The sequence below is a fragment of the Brienomyrus brachyistius genome, chromosome 21 (assembly GCF_023856365.1).
Source record: "Brienomyrus brachyistius isolate T26 chromosome 21, BBRACH_0.4, whole genome shotgun sequence".
NCBI lineage: Eukaryota > Metazoa > Chordata > Actinopteri > Osteoglossiformes > Mormyridae > Brienomyrus > Brienomyrus brachyistius.
In genome coordinates, this window is record NC_064553.1 from 11,387,378 (window position 1) to 11,400,761 (window position 13,384).

A 13,384-nucleotide genomic window follows, 5' to 3' on the forward strand; every position below is an offset into this window, starting at 1 on the left:
TGATTTGGGGAGTTTGGAGAGCCTGTGTTTTTTGACGAAGGAGAACATGGAGACGCGGGGGAGTCGGAATGGGAAGACACTGCGAGGCAAGCCGGCCTTGGATGTGGAGCTCTGCTCAGTCCCACAGTCAGCCTCCCGCCCGGCCACGGAGGAATATGCCGCAGAAGCAAGCCGGTTCCACGCGCTCATCCGAGACGGTTTCTGCTTCATCACGCTTCATCTTCATCTCCGATAACCACAAGGTTTCTATGTAATTTAAAAGCAGCTCCCTGAGTGCATCACATACCAGACTGCGCTTGTAAATAAACCGCGAGGTTCCAAAGCCTTCAGGATGCCTCCACCATGTGCCAGATGGATACCACTTGTCCACAACTGCTCTTAAGTGCCAAGATCCTCAATGAGTTTCTGTATTGCTAGATAACCAGGTAGCTACCTCAAAGAGCTCCTTTTTGTGGTAGTACAACCAAACGTTCTGTGTGGCAGTTGGAAGACGCCAAATCCATATTCATTTCAATAAGACTCTTCTAGAGCTTAACCCAACAATGGCAGTGAATTCCCCACCTGGGCACTTATGTGGCTTTTCTGCCCTAGGCAATACTTAGGGCACGTAGACTGGCAATAACTGTGATGGATACTCAATATGGGAGGTAGCTCTGGGGAAACCGAAGTTCCTTAGTCGTCTGCGGATACAAAAAAATCACATTGACGCCAACACAAGGAGCAACTCAGAACTACAGGAATGGACAGACTGAAGTTACTGCGAAGCCTCCACATACTTTTGTGATCAATAAAAACGTAACAGTTTGGACATTTTCAGGGATGGGCAGACTGATTGAACCTGACCTGAAACAGACATTGACCAACATCTCCTAGATTCTGAGAAGTGGTTAGATTCAACAGACTTGTCTGTATTTGATGGGGCTGGGTCATAACCAGAGTTTGGACCCCTTCAAGGTGTACGGCAGAGCTATAGCACTGAACAAAAGAACCATTTCAATTTAAAAACGACTCCCACATCGTAGATAATGGACGTACGTAACGCAATCTGCTGGAGTAAACGAATCATCTTCATGTGTCACAGAAAGACAGCATATGACCTAATGTATCTTTAAGTACTAAGCAAGACAAGACCTTGTACTGCGCGCCCTTAGGAAAAAATCGAAAATCCAAACCAGGACACTGCTGATGAAACACACAAAAAAATATGGCGTACATATCTGATGACTTTTAAAAAGGCCATGGAGGAAGATGAATGTTTAATTCAGAATAATTGGTAGAAGGTGTGAACGGTACACAGCGGCAGAGAGAGACTGGTGATGGAGCACATGGATTGTGTCTCACTGCGATGGCATGGGGTGATGTTCCAGAGATAAACTAAACGTCTGTCAAGCAAAATAAGCAGAATATGCCTATAAATCAGCGTATGAATCAGGATGGACTTCATTTGTTTTGTTATTTATGTGGAAGGACAAACCTGATGAGTAATGTTGATCAGCAAAGCAACAGAGGATGACGAGACTAAGGCCGTCACTCTCGATTACATTAATAATCAAGTAATCTACCGATTAATTTGACGATAAACAGACACATACACTATTTTCGTTCATCCGTTTTCTGCCTATGTGATCTGGGATGCAGGGGGCAGCAGTCTGAGCAGAGATACCCAGATCTCCATCTCCTCAACCACCCCCTCCAGCCCCACTAGGGAAACACTGAGGCATTCGTTGCCAGCCGATGTAATCTCTCCAGTGTGTCCTGGGTCTGCCCGACTGTGGGACAGATGACTTCCCCGGGCTTCACTTCTCCTGAACATTCCCTAAGCAGCTGGCTAGTCTGCCAACGCCTAGATCTGGCCCTGCCCACATCTGAGGCTTTCGCTCTTTATTTGGACCCTCATCCGCTATGCTTGCTCTTCCTTCCGCCACATTAGCGAGTTATCAAGGAGGTTCATTTTAAACCGATACTTTTCAAAAAAATCAAGTAATCAAGATTTAATTAAGTAACCATGACAGCTCTAGAAGAGACACAGGGCTTTGTGGATCTGCAGAAAAGGGCGGCTAAGCACCAGAGATCAGACCAAGTGGTACAGGCTACATAGTCTAGAAGCAGGGATTAGATGAACCGAGGTACCAACACGCGATGGCAGGACACTCCTTTCCACCTACGCAGGTCAGTGAGCTCATGCTTCATAGTGTAACTCACTGTGACCTCATGCCTGGTTAAAGTAAACTCCATATAGTAAGCTCTCTCGCACCCTGCTGTGAAAATTGCCGAGATCTGGCCAACGTGTGATTGAAAGTGATTCAGCCAAGAGGAAGTGCGGCAGGCGACCTCATTAAACCATGTCTGTAGTGACATGATGACAGTGCCACATTGCCTGGGAAACGGCAACACCCCCTGGGGCACAGTGGGCGACCAATGGTGTTCCTTGCTTACAGACCACTGCCTAGCACTGGCTCATCGAAAGATCCATCCACCAGCTGTGACTGAGGTAGCACGTGCCACTCTACGGCCGTACTCCGCACGTCATGCGGTGAGGCGACGATGATCTCCGTCTTCTGACATCACGGCCGCCTTCCAGCCCCAGTACGACTGTAGTACAAATAATACCCCCCACACACTGCGAGTCAGCACAGCACAGCGTTGACACCGCCCACCGTCTCCCATGTTAATCTACATGCACATTCAATGCAAAACCAACCGCTGAGAGTCACTCTGGTTAGAGAGGAACAGGCACATCAAAGTGCCTGTGAGCAGTCTGTCCTGGAAACGCACACGACACCAAATGGCAACAGGAAGCTCAGGCAACTAGCAGCACATCCAAGGTAAAAATAAGACAAGAAAGTTCACAGAGGACAGACCATACCCCCCTCCTCAGAGCCACTCACTGCAGTGACTCCATGACTTGGCTGTTTGGACCTGGGCCTTTAGATACCGCTTAAATGTCAGGGTGAGACGACTGTCCATTAGAGCTGATGAAACATGAGAAACTTCACTGTTTTCAGTGACTGTGGTCATCACCCTGTTTTTGACTTTGCCATTTTCATATATATTTTTTATAAATCCAGGTTTCCCTTTTTATAAAACGCTGACCTTACACTGCAGCTGCCCATATTGTGTGTGTGTGTGTGTGTGTGTGTCTGTGCCATCCAAGGGGTGCCCAGCCACAAGCCCAGTGCATCCTGGGATGGATACCAGGCTACTCCACCTTGGTTCTGTATTGGATGGCTGGATGGACGGATAGATACTGGTTTGAAGTGACTTGCATAACAGGGTAACTTGCATAACAGACCATAAAAACTAAATGTCTAGGATAGCTGGGGGTACAGAAGTGGTCTACAGACTGCTAACCCTTTCATATTATGTAATGATGTTATTAGTCTACAAAACAGATGACAGTCAATGACGAGAAAGCATGGTAAATCTCAAATATAGTAAATAGGAGCTAAACAGACCCCAGGATCCTTAAAAAACGAAGCTGGACACACTATATCGTACCATTGGAATGATCAGTCCCTAACCATCAGGCCAGCTGCGGGCCATCACAGATACAGCATTTAGGTGTGAGGTGGTAAGCGCACACATGGTTGGCCCACCTGGTCCAGACGCAAGGCGCCATTCTCAAAGCGCTGGGAGCGAAGCTGCCGGGCAATGCGGTGCAGGTCCAGGACGGCCCGGTGGATCTCGGTGACAGGGTGCTCGGGGGAGCAGGGGGGCAGCTGCTCGGGGCTGGGTGGGGCATCGGGCGAGTCAATCATGCTCTGGGCGTGGTCGTAGCTCAGCTTGACGCAGGAACGAATCACGGAACGGCCGAACCACTCACTCAGGATCTGGGGGGGGAGGGGAGGGGAGAGAACAGGCCGTTCTTCACAGGAGCAAACAAACACTAACGGGTGGGTCATGGCGTGGGGGTGTTCGCCAAGCATGACGCGAGACCAAGGCCCATTAATGCAATGATTGCACGCAGTTGCTCCACTGATACTCAGCCAAGGCCTCCTCATTTTTATTTACCTGTTTATACAGCTGGATGTTTGACTGCAGTGATACACTGGATTCAAAGGTACAATGATTGGCTCCTCTGAGAATGTGACCCCTGATTTAACTAATACTAAACCGGCTGCCACAACAAAATTAGTTGTATTGCATCTTACAGTCAGACGCATCTTACAACCAGGATTTTGTTTCAACCAACTAGTTGAGTACTCTGTCACTCCTTATACTTAACTGGTTGGCTGAAACAAAATCCTGGTCTGGATTTGTACTCTCTGGACCTGAAATATCCACCTCTGCTTATAATGCCTAAAAGTCAGCAACATCAGTCGTTATTGACTTAGCAATTTGATGTTTGACTTTATCAATTGGTAGTAATGTGTGTGACGACATGTATTTTATACAAGGAGATACAAGGTCACACCATTCCTGGGTTGTTTCTACAGGTACCTGCTGGAAGCCCAAAAGTGACCACAGGGGCTCTTCTGGTTGAACACATGGAACTGCTTTGAAAGCAGCTCGGCTGAGACAAAGACGACGTCCTGCGATCAATACTGCTGCACTGGGAACTGAACTGGCCATGTGCACAATTGTGCGACATCACTAGCCTGGACACATTCAGGCAGAAAATGTCTCCTCTAATAATTAATAGGAGCCCCACCAATTGCCGTATTAATCCAACTTAAAAAGTAAATACATAAAAAAAAATCATTAAAAAAATCAGGTGAACAGTTCATTATTAAGAAGACATCACTAGGAGTTTCTGGCTCTCGACTCAATCAGTGATGAAGCGAAGATGAGGGCACTGGAAGTCTGTTCTGCCAAGTCAACCCCACAGTACAATGTAGGGAGCTGAAGAGGACCCCCATGTTTATAAGGATCAGGCTGGATGGCATTCAATCAGAGGCCTGTCCAAGAGGGGTAATTAAAAAAGCTACTTTTTTTTGCCAGAAGGAAAGGAGGTATGCTTTTAAGAGTTTATGGTAAATGCTGTTCACTGACATTCTTTTACTTCTGCTGCTGGACACCAGCTCACCAAAGATTAGTTCACATGTTAGTATTTTTCACCCTGTAAGCCTTGTGATATTATGGCATAAGCAGAGTCCAACAAAATCCACGTTTCATCAGCCCCGGAACCAATCCCACTTTCACCACCACGCCCTCCGTCCTCCCATACTAAGTGATCTGATACCCCGGGGCCCCCGTCAAATGGTACCTTCCCCTCTAGAACCGGAGGACACCCTCGTGATATAGTACCTTCCCTTCTGGGACCTGAGGAGACCCCCCATCAAATGCTACCTTCCCTTCTGGGACCTGAGGAGGCCCCCGTCTAATGGTACCTTCCCCTCTGGAGTGATTTTCCAGATGACTGAGAAGGTCAATCGGTCAGTCATGGGGTTCAGGCTGCACAGTTCCTCGCAGAGCAGCCTGGGCAGCATCGGGACCACCTGGGGAGTGTGGGGGGGGGGGGGGGGGGAGAGAACCAGCAGTGATTGCCAGTGATGTCAGGGGCATCCAGCCTGACAGGAAGAGCAGTCACACATTACATTACATTTACAAATCAAATTACTAGGTGGACACATTAACTAAAATGGAGCAAACTGCTAAAAACACAAAGTCAAGGCTATTGACGGGCTGGCTTACCAGGTATAAACACCTGACTGGTTTATTTAATGTGAGGTTTGTGAAAACAGAGGACAACAGCTCAGCATCCAACTGCAGCATGAAAACCTCAATGACTGGCCACGTACCACCTCAAAGCACAGGCACAAGATACAAAGCGATGACTTTGCATCCTCCTGTTTACTAGCCAAAGGACCATGTATAAAAAGCTTAAAACAATAAGCACTGTTCAAGTAAAAAGCATCCAAACCTAATCCATTTAATTCAATTTAATCCATTTATAAAACCATTTCATCCAAAAAGGCAAGAAAAAATCTAATGGATGAATGTAGTCCTTTGAAAATTTCTCACAGATAATAGACTTAATTCATATGCCGGATGCCGGATTTTCACAGCACCAATTATTCACCAGGCAATTAACCTTTCTGCCCATCACAGAAACGAGCAAGTTCACAGATGCTCTTCCAAAAAGAGAACTTCAGCAAACAAAACCGGCACAAGAAGCATTTTATCAGGAACCATGCCTGGGACCCACTTGCTGGCAAATTTCTAGCCGAATGACCCTTAAATACATACAGAAAGGCATCTTTATTTTGTCTGAATGATCTAATCAAGAAAGCACACTGATTAGTTGTGTTAATTAGATTGCAATTAGAAAAAGGACCTTCTGAACCAAGTAGACACTCGTTGCTCTTCTGCTAGCGACGCCGTCCAGCGAGCTTCCCTCCTCCACGAAGTAGCTCACGTCAGCGATGTGAACTCCGACTTCGAAGTTTCCTACGTGAAAATGGAAAGTGAAGACAATGAGGTTCGTATGCGCCACCCGCACCCCCACCCCCAGATGACAGTGAAAACGACTTCTGTTTTTCGTACGCCGCTAATTTTTCCCAGAGCTTCCCCAAGTGAGGGCTGGGGTGGGCACTCGATGCGGGTTTCTGTTCCAGGGAAGGTCTGAAATATTTAGGTCCGATCACCCTGTTAATTGTACACAGGGACCGAATTTGACATTTTGACAACTAACTGTTGTAAATAATTAGCGAGGAAGGAGGAAAAAAAAAATGTTCCTGGACGAGTGTTTGTGTCAACGCGACGATAAACTAACGGAGCTCCTGAGGCGTGTTTCCGATCTGGTCGTCAAATTAGTGAGACGTCATTAGCTCGGCTGAGGAAATCTTAAAAAGGCAAGAAATAATAATTGAACCACCAATAAGTCCCAATTAACTTAATAACCAGCTCACATTATGAAAGTCATGTAAATTAATAAAAAATATTTATTTGCTATGGTGTGTGGCATTACTTCAAACCAGGGCTGACATACTTCAAAATTAAAGTAAATTTTGCTGTAAATCTTCATTTTCTGTTGAGCCAAACAACTTGTTTTTAACAGATTATATTCTTCGGTCTCATTTGCTTGTCCTCTAAGCAGCGCAAACACACCTGGAACAACATGTGCGGACACACTCACAGTGTCACAATGACGCACAGCGTCAATTCCAGTACAGACGCAACTAAGTTCCACCGGACTAGGTCAGGGAAATCCTACTCCTTGTTTTACTGATACGCGCTTATTTTTATTTGGCATTGAATACTGTTTTTTTTAAGCCCCTTATCGAAATAATAATCATTTCACAAGACAATATCAGATCGCGAGACACCCTGAGTTCATGACGCTCAGCAAGACAATTTCTTCAGAATGAATAACAATCTACAGAAACACACAATATATAAAACGTTACAAACATCCATACGTCTTCTAACTGCTTATGCAGCACAAGATCTCAGTGTGCCCAGAACATACCCCGGGGAGCACAGGCTGCAAGGCAGGGATACGCCCCGGATCAATCACTGGTCTTTCACAGGACACACAGAATAAGACGTGGGGCGGCAGAATGAAACGGAAGGAGCCAAAGGAAATCGGGCAATGCAGGGAGGATGCGCAAGCGCCCCAATCACACAGTATGGAGGTGGGAGTAGAACGCACAGCCTTGGTGATGTGAGGTCACAGCGCTACCCACTGCACAATCAGGTTTCATAAATAAAAATACTCAACATTAGAGCTCAAATTAAAACGATACAAGTTGGGCTCAATTGTAGTGGACCTTTCCATCCAATTCCATTACGCATCCGAACGTTGCTACATTATGTGATAGGTGGCCCTCAAGCTGATCCACCAAGCCCACAGACAGGCAAGCTCATCTGTACCTAGGTCTCCTGTGTTAGGATCTCATTAGGACTGTGCGTAAAGCAAGTCGGGGGCAGAGATCATACACTATGCAGATCCCAGGGACACGCGTGGGAATTTCCATGTGACCACCCAACAGCACGACACTTCATGAACAAAGCTGGCTCCAAGAATACAGAATGACTGAGGTCTGGACAAGGCACTCTCCCGAGACACACACAGACAGCAAATTTATGTTAACAACTTAACACTGTACATGCATGCTTAATGCTAAATCTCATGTGTAGGCATGTCTGGAAAACCAGACATCGCCTACGCAGGTAGCACCCACATTCCTGCTTTGGGGTATTTTCTGGTCAGGCCTTCCATCAAAAAGGCAACATGTGACCACGGGTTCTTTCAAACCCTTGGAACATCTTTCAGGAACCAAAACCCTCTTCTGGAATCAGGAACTTTTGTTGTGTTCACACTGCAGGAACTCAGCCCCATTGTGGTTCCTCTGAGGCAGTTCCAGAACCCTTGTTTAGTTCCTACTCCAGACCAGGTACTTCTCATCCGAACACGAACTAATTTCTCATTACAAAATGAGATCGATAACCAATATTATTTACACAACTATCTCCTGTGCCGGTGGTTTATAAGTGGAAAAACATAACATTGCTTTCTTTTATTCAGATCAGTCTGCTTGCTAGATTTAATAAGGATTATAAACATGTTGTGGGTTGTATAAATACAGTGGTTATATAAATGTAAATGTACTTCCCTAGACTAATCTTTTGTTAAAAATATGAGACTATTGCTAAATGTACACCAGTTACCAAGCTTTGCTTAATGGTTTGCCATTGGAATTCTGTTTATTAATTATACCTGTTTCCTGTTCAGTCTATTTCCTATCCATAATATCAAGGTTAAAACAGGGCTGGTGGCATTGCAGATTACTGTTAGAATCTTTCACGCATTCAATGTTGAGCGAAATGCTATCGAGTTGGCATTTTGAGTGTTTTGAGAGTTTTTGAAGTTGGTGTATTAAACTTTGGTAGGTGTGTGCTACTTCCTGAGGGATTTTTTCTGGGATCACCCAGGTAGTCTTTACTTTCTCCACAAGTGCCAAATTCCATCAGGTGTGTGTGTATTGTAAACAGGGACTGGGAGCATCAATAACCCAGGTCCTTCACAGGTATAAAAACATGGTGGTGTTACAGGAAAGAGGTGAGAGGACTGGAAGGGAATGTTAAGGCAGGCAAACAAGATGCTTCACATTTTCTCCTTAGCAGATTCATGATCAGGGTGAAAGCATGTAAGTCACTTCCAGTGTGGCATGAAAAAAATGGTAATGAAAACTAAAATTAATACTGAACCTAAATAAAAATGAAACAATCTTGAAATGTTCATAAAATAAAAACGTAGACAAACTATTTGTACATTCTTAAAAGAAAATGAAGCTGAAATAAAACTGAAAAACAAAAAGGAAAACTAAATAGAACAAAAATGAATGTTTGTCTCTGCTGAAATGACACTGAGTTCAACAGCAAGAACCTTAAGATGAGCTTCAAAAGAAAACAATTAGTCAGACATGGTAGAAGAAGAGTCAACGGAAAGTTAGTAGCGACACCAACCACTTCTTTTTAGATAATCTCTTCAGCAAATACAGGGAAGAAGGAGGAAAACTGTTTATTGTCTTAAAAGTGAACTATTTTGCTGAATAAATCAATTAAAAATAACGAATCAACCAATTACTCCTTATTAGCTGCGACCATATGCCCCTAATCATATAAATGCTAATTCATTCAGCACAACATGGATAGAATGCATCCTGTGTTTAACTAAACAGTAAATAAAATTAATGTTGCCAACAATAGAGAATTACAAAGCGAATGAAGCCGGCATTTTATTCATAATCCAGAATGCACCGAACATGAGGTTCTGAAGGAAAAAGTAAACAGCTGAGGACAAGTTACACACCATCTGGAAGAGGTTTGCAGGACAAGGCATCGTCCAGGTCCCTGGCAGTGGCTGGGTCGATGGTGAAGATGCACTCCGATCTAAAGGGATAAATTGGCTTTTAGTGTTACTACAGATAGTGGGAATTTACCATGTGACCATTTAAGGAAAATAGGTTTCATCCTTAAGGGTATTAAGAGATTCCAACAATATCCTTAAAACCGCAACAATTACATGATGACTAAGACAAATGCTACAGCAATATTTAAAGCACATTTAAGTGCTTTTAAGAGTCGAAGAGTCCAAAGAAATTGTTATAAGTGTTATAAATATAAAAGGTGTATGACTTATAAAGCCGAGTGCTGTGGGACTGTAATATACTTGTTTTTAATATTTTCGGAATGCAATTTATTTTTTTATTTATTTGGGTGAAGTGTCCGTCTAAACATATTTAAGCAGAACCTCCCATACAATTGGCATGGGTGTCAGTTTTTGAAATAATCAGCTATCAGTATCAGCCTGAAATTTCCTTGTCGGTGCATCACTAATTTTTATAGAACTTTAATGACATTCTGTGGGCACAGTAGGTCTGGTGCTTACTGAAACTTAACATAAAAAGTCACCCTTTAATTCCTACTGAAAAATATGACTTTTGTCGGCTCTTTCTATTGGCACAATAAACAAGTAAGTCTATGGTACTATTCTGTGTGCTTGGACTCGAAAAGCCTCTCTCTGTTTGAGGGGCACAAGGAAGCCGGCTAGTGCACCGTTTAAACTTAACTACAAAACACTGAAACTGAAGCTAAAATTAGAGATGCCATACGCACAAATTCACTGGCAACTCACACTTTATTATCGCTCTTAAAAAACATAGATTACGCACACACGGCTGCCAGACTGTAAATTCCACTTGGTGTGAAATCTCACCTTTAAACATAGACCACTGCACGCTATATAAAAATCCCATTGAGAAATAGGTAAAGCTTTTTTCCATTAAAATTCACTGTGACTGCTGAATGGAACAAACAAAAATGAGGGGGGGGGGGTGGGAAGGTGGATAAGAATCGTTGTTGATATGCAAGAAGAAAGCGTACAAGTTCAAAGAGGATGGCCTACATCAAAAAAATTGAAACAACCACCAGGTGCAAACAGGAATTTGCATCCATCAGAAGGTGAACCCTAAGTGGTACGGGATCTAAAATTTGCACCCAAATCAATATAATATCCAAAATCATAAAACACATACAGGACTTCACTAAAATAAGTCTTGGAGCACTGACACACCCTAGATAAAAGACATTCCATCTTTGACGTCACAAGTAAAGAAATGGATATAAATAATCTTTTCACACCTGGCTAGTTGCTCTGACAACATCGGAGACCATGTGGAAATGTCGTCTGAAGAGCAATCGGATCGGCACTTATCTCTATACTGTGCCTTGCACAAGCTTTCAAAAATTTCTCTTAATTCACTTCGGCTTGCGCGATGTGTTGTAAGAGCAAACCAGGAAAGGGGGTGTCAACATGAAAAGAGGACGTGGGCAGGTATTCAGAAGGTTATCTTTCCTAGGCACAAGGCGGTAAAGACTCTTAAAAGAGCTATGTGATCATCTGATCCTTAGTGATCACTAGAGTGGGTGGATACCCTGTGGCATGACCCTATACTGAACAGGCAGCTGGGAGATGGATGGCTGGACACCTATTCTAAGCTCTTCGTCTCGTCTTGCGCGGCCCCATTCAATACACAATCAGCACACACACAGGGCCTATTTTCTGTCCAGTAGAAGGAAAACAATAGAGGTCTTCCTGCATAACATGGCAATTTATGATAGGGGAGTGAGGGGTGCAACATTTTTGTTTACTAAAGAACGCATGCAGCAGCACGTCACAACCAGCACACAATTGACATTCCCACAAAGGCAAAACTCACCAATTACAGTACTTAAAAAAAACAGCAGTAAACAAGTAACTATGTTCTATGAGATTCAACAGAAAGCCAAATCACTAAAGTGTCTCTGGTAAAACTGACAGCACCACATTTTACGCTTTCTGATAAATTGGCACACGCGTGTGCTAAGAAATGGTTTCTCCAGCGCTGATCCAAATTATAACGGTGTCGCAACGGGAGAGAGGCAAAGGGCAGCTGGATGGCACGGATGTCCTCTGAAAGCAGGCAGGGCTAAAAGTAATCTCCACAGTAATAGGATTTTATTAGCAGTAGCCTGAATGTCATGCCAGTCATTTTTAATTTCTAAAGCATAATTTACACACACTGATTAGCCGAGCAGGTCTATTCCATTAAGGGTGGGGGGGGGTGATGCATTAATTCTCTAGAAGCTATGCAATTATTTCAAAACTGCCATGACCAGAACTCACGTCATCTTGGCAGGAGCATAGCATTATTTTATAAAGATAATAAAACCGAATTTTGACAGCATAACACATATTCCATGACCTAGCTTATTTAGCATAAGTTTGCATAGTCCTGAAGTAGAAGAGTTCATTAACATAACAGAATGGACTGATCTGCAATGGGCCGCAGAACCATGCAGCACATACCTCGCCAAACACGTCGCTTACTCATCGCAACCCTGGATGGAAGAAACAAACAGCCGAACATAAACTGTATTCACAAACGCACTTGTTTTAGCACATTAAATACAAGAGATGTGAAACTGAGCCAATGCCTTCTAACAAACTCCGAAAAGAGCGACAGTTGAGACCGATTTAAGCGTGAATTTCGGCCAAGTTCAGAAGGGGTGCTAAACAATCAAAATGCAACGTAAACCAACAATCAGCCCTTTGCTCTCTGAGGAACCTCATCTTCTGCTATCCCCAGGAAACATTTGCTGTGATTTAAATGCAAATCCAAGTCCAAAACTCATCATCTGTGCAACACCACCAGCCCCTCCAGTTCACTAACAAAAAATGGAACATTATAGATGTAAATAACACAACCACAATACAATAAGCAATGACCAAATTTTTGTCTTAGCCTTTAGCTGACATCACAAGGGCTCATGAAAATTTTTAGAAGCAACCAGCACATTGCCATTTAATGCAAAAATTAGTTCACTTAAGCCAGATAAAAAAATTCAGCGTCTTGCTGTCCATTTTTTCCATGTATACTGCACAATTTTCCAACAAACTTTATTGTTACCCTTAATAGCCCGACTATGTCTTCTATTAAAAACAGATTTTTATCCATGTGTCACTTTCAGTCTCTATATTTGGCAGATACCATAACAGATTTTAACTGAAAGTATACACACTAAGGAAAGTATTCTCTTATGTAAGCAGACTGCACACCAACTACAAATCCCTAATCAATTTAACTTAAAAAGTAACATGCTGCAATGAATCAAATTGTACAGTTCATTAGGCAGGAAGAAAAACTGTTGTATAACTACAGTCAAAATATTTAAAAATTTCACACATCTATTTCTGCATATAGAAGGCTGAATTAAAGTTGCACAATATCACATTGCGAATTAATAAAGAATTCTATGGAGCAGGTGCGATAATAAGCTGGGTTTTAGATTTGTCGGAATTTACAGACGTTTACTTATGTTCACAATTTGGTAAGCAGATTAGTAGTGCACCAAAAATATTAACGACATGTGTATTGTGGAGCCCAAAAGTCAATAA

General features: G+C 43.3%; 1 protein-coding gene across 2 annotated transcripts in view; it reads right to left on the reverse strand.

Moving 5' to 3' along the window:
- dis3l2 (DIS3 like 3'-5' exoribonuclease 2) overlaps positions 1–13,384 on the reverse strand; it is a 46,695-nt gene that overhangs the window by 14,616 nt on the left and 18,695 nt on the right. For both annotated transcript variants that reach the window (XM_048988845.1, XM_048988844.1), the window contains exons 10-13: positions 9,758–9,837; positions 6,278–6,390; positions 5,331–5,438; positions 3,597–3,830 (exon numbers count right to left, since the gene is read on the reverse strand). In XM_048988845.1, coding sequence (XP_048844802.1) covers positions 3,597–3,830; positions 5,331–5,438; positions 6,278–6,390; positions 9,758–9,837 — 535 coding nt within the window. The remainder of the gene's footprint in view (positions 1–3,596; positions 3,831–5,330; positions 5,439–6,277; positions 6,391–9,757; positions 9,838–13,384) is intronic.